General features: G+C 38.7%; 1 protein-coding gene across 1 annotated transcript; it reads right to left on the minus strand.

Moving 5' to 3' along the window:
* Positions 1–291: 291 nt before the first annotated feature.
* On the minus strand, positions 292–2,048 carry sf3b5 (splicing factor 3b, subunit 5). The gene is made up of 2 exons (XM_083923157.1): positions 1,962–2,048; positions 292–970 (listed from the first exon to the last, which is right to left on the minus strand). The coding sequence occupies exon 2, from the start codon at positions 942–944 to the stop codon at positions 684–686; it is 261 nt and encodes an 86-aa protein (XP_083779283.1). The 5' UTR covers positions 945–970; positions 1,962–2,048; the 3' UTR covers positions 292–683.
* Between the last annotated feature and the right edge of the window lie 8,679 nt (positions 2,049–10,727).

Raw genomic sequence — 10,727 nt, forward strand, 5'->3', positions numbered from 1 at the left:
GAAGCTGAAAAGTATACAATATTCAGTATTTGGCCTAATTTGTGGTCTTAATAGTGCTGATGAAATGTACAGGCAGATGAATTACAATAAAATAAAAGCTTAAGTCAATTCAGAATAATGTTGATCCATCCTATAGCATTACATAGAACCTGAACTAAGGAGCATTGAGGCTGTTGTTTGCTGGTGGCCCAACACGGCACCAAGTCACATATTGCTGGTTTAACTTGTATTTGTCACCCATCTATATGTGTCTGGGTACTGACTTTGAGATAATAAAAGACTACATTTTAAACAGTAACACATGAATTTTAATGAAATCAAAACAGAATATCCAATCAAGGATACAACGCCATCAGTTTATACAAATGAGTTGTCAGATGATTGTGAAACAATGTTTTTTATTATCTTAAAAATGCTTAAATCTTTTCATTCACCTCTGTAGCTAATTTCCCTGACAGCTGCAGAACGGAAATATACTTTTCAGTGGTCCAGATGCAAACAATGTTAAGATCTATGTCCAGGTATGTTAGTCTAAATGCATTTAGCCTGAATGTGTTGACAGGCTAGTAAAAGGTAAATTGACACTGAATATGTTAAGCAGAAAGTAAAATTGTATGTCCAACAAAAAACAAATGCGCCACAAACATGTTCAAAAAACATCCAAAGGGTTATGGCAGTGTAATCTAGGCATCATCAGGTTTGTCTGCTGGTGGTCCACACGGCTGAAGCATCTTCTCCATCAAGTTGAAGCGGACACGTGCTTTGCTCTCGTTCTCAGCCACAGAGAAGTAGTTGAGCAGGTCAAAATGTCCCATGTAGGAGCAGTAAGAGTCTCGGTGCTGGTTGACCAGCCATTCCCACTTGCTGGTGTCGGCGTGTCCTGTGCCGATGTACTTGGACTGAAGATGCTCCAGTTGACTGTGGATGTTGTATCTGTCTGTCATTCTGGCTGAGACGAGAGTACCCGAAGCTGTGGACAAGAGTAAGAATGAAAAAATACATACAGAATTGATCCTCAAAGCAATTTCAGTCAAAAGCAACTGGACTGGTTATTTGTCTAGGAAGACGTTTCACCTCTCATCCAAGAGGCTTCATCAGTTCATGTACGCATCTGACCAGGCTGGGACTCGTACATGAACTGATGACGTCTCTTGGATGAGAGGTGAAACGTCTTCCTAGACAAATAACAAGTCCAGTTGCTTTTGACTGAAATTGCTTTGAGGATTACGATGACCTGGACGAATAAGAACATTCACAGACCCATACAGAATTTATTTTAGCAATACAGCGATAATATTGCTATCTAGTTTAAAAGTATGTGACTACTTATTTCTGTGCTTCAGCCAGTTGCATGCTAAATATAATGTTAAATCCAAGTTAAAAAGGAAGAAAACAGCATGTCTGGCTCACTCATTCTAAAAATAACTACTTTCACTGTGCTTGCGCAATAAAAAGGACAACAATATGTTTTTCACACGGTATGGGGAGGAAGGAGTATTTAGACCGGATCTTCTATGGTGAAAACACATGTAAACACGCACGTTTTATTTTTTGCGTTTCTTTATGTAGCAAACTGTCTTAATGTGTTAGATGTAGGATAAGATATACATATGAAGCCAATCATTATGATCACTATTGTATAGTAGTGGAAACAGGGACGGATTAAATAAGCTTTTGCTTCTTCCTTAAACATTTTCAGACCTGAAAACCTGTTTTTATTTTATAATATTTATTTACTATTTGTTTACATGTTCGAAATTAATTCCTTTATTCAATATAACCGTAAAATAAAAACAATAGCTACTTCGCTTTAACAAAAAGCAGTTAGCATGTTAAGCTAACACGTTGACGCTGACGTTAGACCGATAAAAGTAGCATCGAGCCGAAACACAAACTGCTATTAGAGGTAAATATATGTTTCTTAGTTATCACGTGTATTTCAAACGCATAGATATACTCACTCGATGAAAGGTAGAGAGTTTAAAAGCGATGGATGAGGTTTAATGCGTCGCAAAACAAACACAACGATGAGTTCCGGTGGGTTCCGCCTTTAAAATGAACCGGGGGGAAACACAGGGTGGCTATTTTTTTGTTCCTCCGCTCAAATTAAAGGTTGAATATGTAGACTCTTCATTAAAAGCTATATTTAATAATAATAATAATAATAATAATACACATACGGGTCACTTTGAAGGGTACAGAATGAGAGTATTGCTTTTACATAAAAAAAATATTTAGTCTGAATTAATATTTTAAATATTTTTGTCATGTTCTGTTTGCATTGTACCAGCCAATAGCGGCCGTCATTGCAGGTCGCCAGAGTTGTCTGTTGTTCGGGGTAGCTACTGTAGGCAGGCACTGGGTGAAATGGAGTTTGCAAATCCGGCAGCTGAGTGACCGGAGACGGACAAAAACCAGAGTCAATATAAGCCAAGCATTTACTCCATGGACTGAGATAAAGGAGTTCAAAGACATTAAAACGCATGCAGAAATTGCTACGTTTCTCCTTCATCGGTAAGCTAACTTTCATGTTTACTTAGCTGTAACAGCTAACAGTAACTGTCAGTCAAACTCCTCTGCAATACTTGTTTTAATGGTGTGATTTGCCAAAGGTGACGGGTTCAAACAGGCTCAAACAGACTCTGGTCTACTGTAGGCTACTGGGCAAGACGAACCTGGCAACCTGAATGCTCAAATATTTTTTGTTGTTGCGACTTTGATCTTGAGACACTAGATGGCGGTTTTCTGCTCATTCTCTATATTCAACCTTTAATATTCAAACTGAATATCTTCCAATTGCAGTGCAGTAGAGTGTCGCCTAACCAGGGTCTGCAAGGTGTAATAATAATGAATATGTCAGATGTACAAAGGTTATGTTGAGAACCATAGGAAAACGTTTTTGAAGCCAGAAATGCTCTAAAGTATTTAACTGTTGTTGTTTTTTAAAGGCAATGGCTGTTTCCCCCTACATGTAAGATAGACTGTATAAAATAGGAAATTAGACATTTTTTTGGTCTGAGAGTGTGTCAAAGTCTTGTTCATTTGGTAACGAATCTCCTGTCTCTATATAGGCTGAAAACCACTTAGGATATGCTATCTGATGCCCTTGTTGGACCATTGTCTTCAGGTAAGTTACTCAGTTTATTGTAGTTATTTTATATCTGTTTGTAATTTAAGATGCTGCATTTTCTGCAATCAGTTTAGTGCTGACCAAGCTAGTCATTAAAACTAGCTGCCTGAGGCTAATGTGTTGTTAATACAACATTCAATGTAACCCCGTTTTTAGTCGAACCAGCTGTACTACAGTGTTAAGATAAAGCAAAGATTATCTGGATAAACTAAAGCCATAAACTATATTATGGCTTAAACCTGTAAAGATCATTTCTTACCTGGAATCAAGCAGCTGCTTTTAACTCATGTACCTGTATATGTTTACTGTCTGTTTATGAAATAATCTTTGGGCAAAACCAACATTTCCACTGCAGTATCACAAACAGACAAGCTGTTTCCTTATAGTATAAAAGGGCAGTGTTTTAAAAAAAAAATTCTTAAGTGAATTTGTGCTATATTATATGGTATATAATAATATTTCAATTGGTGCTTTAAGTCTGGGTAGAGTTGTTCATCTTACTCATAGCCTAGAGTGTGTTCATCCCTAAAGCTCTGTAACGACAGGGAAGATGCAACATTTTGATTCATAACACATCTGTGATTTTTTATGGATAATACATTTAATAACCATAGCTTATTTCCATCTCAAATCCTTTGAAGTGAACACTTTGCATTTTGAACAATGACCTTATTCTTGCATAAGTTCTTTTCTTTTCTTTTTTTTTAAATTATTATTAGGATGATGCTTGTTGGCCTGGGTTAACTGCTCTTTCCTGTTGTTTCTCATTACAGAAGGAAGCAGGATGCAGTAGTAATAGCTAGTGTTAGTGCTGTCCTCAGCAGATAACATCCACTGGGTCAGACTACCTCATCAACACAGATATGGTACATAAGCCCCTCATACTTGATTGTTTATTATTTATTTGTACTGTATTTTATTGGCTATTTATTAGCTACTTAGATTTACTTTAATTGTATTTTATTTGAGTCTTCACTTTATTTTATTTCTACTTTATTCATCTTTATGGCTTGTTTCTACTGTGCACGGAGCATTCGAACAAAAGAATTTCCCCCCGGGGATCAATAAAGTATTCTGATTCTGATTCTGATGATTCTGATACATAAAAACATAGTACCTTTTTGCCACCTTTACCCAGGAATATTACTGCTTTTGTTCCCATCAAAGCCATGCACATGGAAAATTGACTTTAACTTCTGTTCCTGCAAGACACACAAGGAGGAAGACGCCTGAGCATTTACGAGTTAGGGTACATGTGGGAAAGTGGTTAATCATCCATAGGTGTTGGTGGTGCTGTTTTCTGTTTTTGTGTCCAGGCTGCGATGGATAGGAATAACTAGAAAACTAGAAAGTTTGCTGTGATAATGGAACTATATTAAAACAGCGCAGAACAATGCAGCCCACTGTCATGGTGAAAGATAAGCATTTAAGTCGTTGTCAAGGTATCCATCTTAATATAAGGTCATATCATTGAGGTTCACTTTCATGTATGATTAAACTAGACAGCTTACCCCATTCAGTTGAGTCTCATGGGGACTGATGCTTATGACTATTGAGTGTATAGCTCAACCGCTCTGTAGAAAAAGAGGCTTCCTGAGGAGAGTAACTGGATATGAAGGATAACAGTGATAAAAGAAGAAGGTCCATTTATCACCCTGCACCATGGAGATCTACAGGGATTTGAGATTACATTTCTGATAGTACGTCCTGGCAGGAGCCGCTGTGAATGAGGTCAAAGACACCTTAACTCAGGTGCTGATGGTATATTGTCCTTATATCATTGAAGAGAAAAAATGAGAGTGCCAAGAGCATATTGTGAGACATGATTGGATTTCATTCCTTTATGTTCATGGTATAGTGCATCATGTATTCACTTCAGTGTTTGAGGGATAAAAATAGACAGTGTAGTGTAAGGGAAGCTGAATGCACAAAGAGGGCAGCAAACAGTTTGGGGGAAAGATGCAGGATTTGCGTCAGAGTGAGGATAAAGAGACAATTATATGCATGTTATTTGTCTTCTGACTTCACTTGAAGGTTGTGAAATTAGATACAAGGGGCGAAGAATGAGATGTGCTGTTAGTCTGTTACATTATGCTTCTCCTTGTGTGTGTTTGATCATTATAAACATTGCTTTTCTTTAAGTTCCATTTCACCTCATCCCGTAGCAACCCGTACCTTAATATTCAACAGTTTTGCATTTAAATTAGTGCACATTGAAGATATTGATACAAAAGATATGCTGTAAAACCCTATAGGTGAGTGGATTATATTCTGGCACACAGTAGCAATGAAAACCTTCCTTTTAACCAGCCCCCCAGGAAGCGCATCAGACTTTAAAGCTGATCTGAACTGATCTACATCTGTAAAATAGGTTGTGCCTCTTTAAGAGAAACGCAGAGGAAGGGTTTGTTAGCCTCAGTTTAAAACACATTTTCTTCTCAGAGCTTGTCATTGAAAAGTAGGTTGTTAATGCAATCCAGGTAGTGTGGAGAGTGTCTTCATGGTATTACAACTACTCTGTACAATGTCCCTTATGAAGAGCCCTTAAGTAAGGTACTTAAGTGTATCACTGCTCCAAAGTCTGCTCTTGCAGAAAAGTACAAGTGCACTGACGGGTCACTTGTGAAGACCTGTGTGTAATATACACTTTAAGAGAGTAGATTTAGTGTTCATACTGTTCCTTATTTTTTTTTTGTTTTGCACTCTACCAGATAGATGTAGTTTTATCTCACTTTTGTGGAGCTACATCTAAGGTAAAATAATAGTCACAGGGGCATAATCAAACTTTAATAGCCAATCTTTAAGTGAGCAGACCTGGGAACTGCAAAGCAAAGCAGTAGCGGGAGGAGTCGGTAATGAAACCAGGTGGATGGATGGGAATATTGCCTGACTGGATGGCTTCTGTGCTCCGCAGCCCTACTGAGTGATAGCCTTGTAAAAAATGGAGTCAGCGATACTTCCAGTGATTTAAACCAGCTGCCTGAGAAAGAGCCCATTCTCAACCACCAGGCATCAGAGGTAGATGGAGAGCAGAAGTAAAAACAAACTACCCCCTCTGCGGCTGTTACAGCGATGGCTGGTTAGTCGACGGACAAACCGAGGCGGCTCATTAGTCAGCTGCCAAACGGGGTGGTTATGCTGGGTGGTATGTCCATTGGTGGACAAGGTAATAAGGTGGATGGCAGCCTTACAGGTCTCAGTGGTCATTTGCTTACTGTACATTAGCACAACCAACTGACTGGTTTGCTTTTCTGGCTTACTGTCTTTGTTCTTTGTGTCTGTTTTCTCAAGATAATCCATCACTTTAATTTCCCCGCCACACCCGGTATTCTCCCTACAGGGTTCACTTTTCATCCTCCCGATGGTCTGTGAACCACACCAGCAAAAGGCAGGTCCTCTCCGTCAGATGATAAGAGCCGGTTAGACATTCATCTAGGTGTGAAATAGCCCGAGGAAACTACTGCTCTATGACATTGCTGAGCCGCTCAAAGCCTGGAGGAATTAAATTGGATTTGGCACGGCTCGGAACAATCATGCTCCTTCCTGAGCCTTCTGTTTGGGGTCTCATATTGGATGTCTCTTTGCTGTTGAAACTCACTTTCTCCATTGGTCACATGCTACGACCAGTCAAGAGCCGGTTAACTTGAGATTTTGGTCATGATGTGAGAAAATCCTCAAACTGTGGCACAGATAAAACTGTGACCTTTGGCTTTCATCCCTGGAGAGCCTTCAGAGCAGAACAGTAGGTGTAGCACAGTAACCACAAGATCCAGAGCACAGTGTGACTTTTTCAAATGAACAGGAAATATATTTCCTGAATCTCATCAGTTAGGCCAGGCCTGATGCAGACACTGGTATTCTGCAGACTATACGACCCTCCATCCGTAACAAAAACACGATTTCAGGATGTACAAAACATGCACTGTTCATTAGAATATACATAGTGAACAGGAGCAGAGTGACTGTTAACATGCATCATAATGAGGGGATTAACCACATCAAATATGTCCAGTCTAAGGGAGTACCATGTGTATATAAGCATTAGTAAGTAATCAGCTGTTCCATGTATGCAAAACTGCGTGTGAAGGTTCCACACAGGCGAAAGAAATGAACCACAGTATCACATTTATGTAGGATTTTTTAAAAAACTAAATGTTCTTTAATCTTCTGATATAGACCCTCATTTTTCTCAAGACAAAGGCTTTGATTATAAAGGTCATTTCACTGAAGTTTGGTTGATTAGACTTCCGTACAGAGAAGGGCAGCCTCCTGTGTCTGAATGGGAGCACCGTCTCTGCAGGAAGGGGGAACATTCAAGGCCCCTTGATAATAATCGCTATGACAGGGCTAATCATCCTGCCAACATCAATTACATGACGACTGGCTCCCCGTCAGCCCCACATATGACAGGATGGAGTTTAAGGCATGAACGCAGACATACAAGCAGCAAACGCGCCCACGCTCTTCTGAGATCGTGCAGACTGTTTTCTCACAGTGTGAATGCAATAGATCCACGGTGACCTCATGCAGTGTCTGGGTAGATAATGTTCTGCTAAAACTTTTCTGTAAAAAAATCAAAGCATGCTTCAGTACAATCAAAGCACCCCAGTGTGACATAATAATGCTGTGTGGGAACAGGTTTCAGTGCGTGTTACGCCCACTTGCACTTCCCCTCAACACTTACGTAGCACCATATGTCAAACCTGTGGCCACTTGCTGAGAGAGGCGGCAGGGTCAGAGAGGAGCAGAGGACTGAAAATGAAACAAACCTGCTATTAAATGTGCCTAATACTTGAGAATAATTCTAGATTTTTAGTTCAGTAAAGAACGGCAAATGACTCATTTTCATGTAAGTTAAGTGACCTATTTTAAATTTGTCTTGAGAAAAAAAGAGGGTCTGCATCAGATAATTAAAGAACATTTAATTTCTAAAAATCCTACAGAAATGTGATACTGTGGCTCATTTCTTTCCTCTGTGTGGAACCTTAACACGCAGTTTTGCCTACAGGGAAGAGCTGATTACTTACTTACATGCGTATGTACACATTCTGTCCGTCATTATATGCATGAACAGTTACTCTAAACATGTTCACTATGTATATATTTATATCTGACATCATTGTTTAAAAGTGAGGTTTATAGATCCTAGAATCATGTTTCAAAAGGATTTGTCACACGTGCAGAAAAAAAGGATGAAAGGTTATAAATGTGCCATTTGAATGTACATAACTGTTCCCTCGGCCCTCACCCTGTCAGTCTTAGACATGTCCAAGGATTTCCCATGATGGGAAGTGCCAGGGAAGAAAAATGACATACAAATCATTACCTTACTCGCAGACTTTGAGGACATTTATTTTGCCATAGACGGGTGAAGCTACACACTGGTAAGTTCCAGGGTGCTGGTATTGCTAATGCTGGCTCACTGGTGTGCCATGCTGGGACCGTCAACAGAGCAGAGCTGTCGTTAATGTTATTTGTTACGCCGGTGCTTTTACTGCAATGACAAGTCAAAATATCTGCTGCTGTGACAGCACAATCCACAGCCGAATACATATACACACACTGAGCTGACGGCTGTACTTTATGGAGGAAATATGGAGGAATGTCACGATTATAAGTCTTTACATTAAAGCAATCATTTCGTGGTGAATTCTAGTTGCAGGACGTAACAAGTGATTGATGGGGAAAAGCTCCAGCCTTAAGATGTTGGTTGCCGGATTTGAATTATGTCTTCCCTGGCCCTATAAAGTATATTTTGGGATGATATCCTCCTCATAATTCATTTTTATTGATTGTTATTTATTCTTCTGAGTTGATAGAGCTTTAAAGCCCTGTCCTGTTTCAGAGTGAGAACAGAAGACGTACTTGTATTTGAAGAAAGGACACACCATAGTGCAGATAATACTTTATTCAGATGCAAGAAAAAAGGCATTCAGTGAGACTCAGAATTACATTTTGTTCCATAGATAATGCACTGGTTAACAGTACAAGTATATGTATTGTGTTACAGAGTGTTGTACATAAAGTAGAAATTCTTTTCTGTACATTAGATTACAAGAAATGCCATTTCAAGACTAGAATACAAGTTAAGTCACGATTAAGTCACAAGTCATGTAAACAAATTATAGAGGACACTTTAATAATGGCAGATCATGGACGGCATCAAATCAATTTTATTTCCATTTACTCTTAAGATTATTTTCTGTATGGTGCACCAAGTGTTGCCTGCTTAAAAATGTGTCTTAATGTACATATAACATTAATGCCAAATGTCACTTTTTGTTCATCATTCTCTTCATCTCATGATGAATACATATAATTTATTTAAGATAAAGTTACTGTTGCTTTGCCTCTCCAAGCTCGTGCTTGTGCTCAATGTCAAACAGATGTAGCCAAAAGCAGGCTTCTGATGAGTAGGCCTCCTGCTGACTCTTAATGTTTCCAGTTGACTCGTTTTAAAACCATCTCATCTCATCTCATCTTCAACCGCTTATCCGGGGTCGGCCGTTTTAAAACCGGAATCTTGTAAATGACTACATGAATATGAACTCCATACATGATGTGGTGCTAAGAGACTTTGGCTAAGCAGCAAAAATCTGCATCCTCACCAGTTGATGATCCATAGAACCAAAGAAAAAGCATCGTTCTAGGTCTAATTACCTTCTCGTATTATTTTCACACCAAGAACACGTCATTTGTTTGAAACTGCATGATTTCACTTTAATGTTAAAAGAGAAAAGTCTTTTAAGACGAGGGCAAACTCATGTCAGTTAGACATGGTAATGATCGCACATTCATACTCACAGCTATGGGCTCTTTAGAGTTTCAAAGTCACCGAACGAGTCGAGTCAGGTTCAAACCCTCTCGGTTTTTGAGGTGACTATGTTTACTATTGAGTCACGTGTCAAATATTGAATTCATTCTTGCACCAAATTGCATTATATAGCACAAAAGGGGACAATATTTCATATATTTTATTTTCCCGCCTGCTATGATGTTTGTTGTTTACATTTTATTCTTTCTCCGTTGTTGGGAATAGTAAGGTTTGAAAATGAACTAATGACATATTGATGTAAAAAAAAAAAAGGTGACACTTGGCACCTCACAATTTGTATGTGTTTTGTGAGATAAAACATTTTGTGACACAATAAATACTAATGTACAGTCCAGCATGTGACACTTGATGCCCCATAAACTCAGCTGCTTTTTGTAATGTATTCAACTTAGACAATTCGGCCACAGGTTTTTAAAACTGTAAGTCTGTCATGGCAGCTAGTGAAAAACTGAAAATGACAACAGTCTAATGTGTATTCTTTCAAAATGTACTGAAAGCAGCGACACCAAATATTTGTACAGCGTGGCGTCCCCATAGAAATGTTTTGAGGGGGAATAAAAACAAACATATGAAACTGTCTATAGTCCAAGTTAAACTCTGCATACATTTTCAAATACACAATTTAAGGTTTTACACACATTGTTTTCTGATTACTATACAAACAACGAGGCAGATTCAATATGACAAAACGTTATATCTACAAGCCCAATAACTCGCTGATCCAACATGATCATCAGAGATCATCTTCAGGCAAAATCATGA

This window comes from Echiichthys vipera (genome assembly GCF_963691815.1).
Source record: "Echiichthys vipera genome assembly, chromosome: 11".
Taxonomy (NCBI): Eukaryota; Metazoa; Chordata; class Actinopteri; order Perciformes; family Trachinidae; genus Echiichthys; species Echiichthys vipera.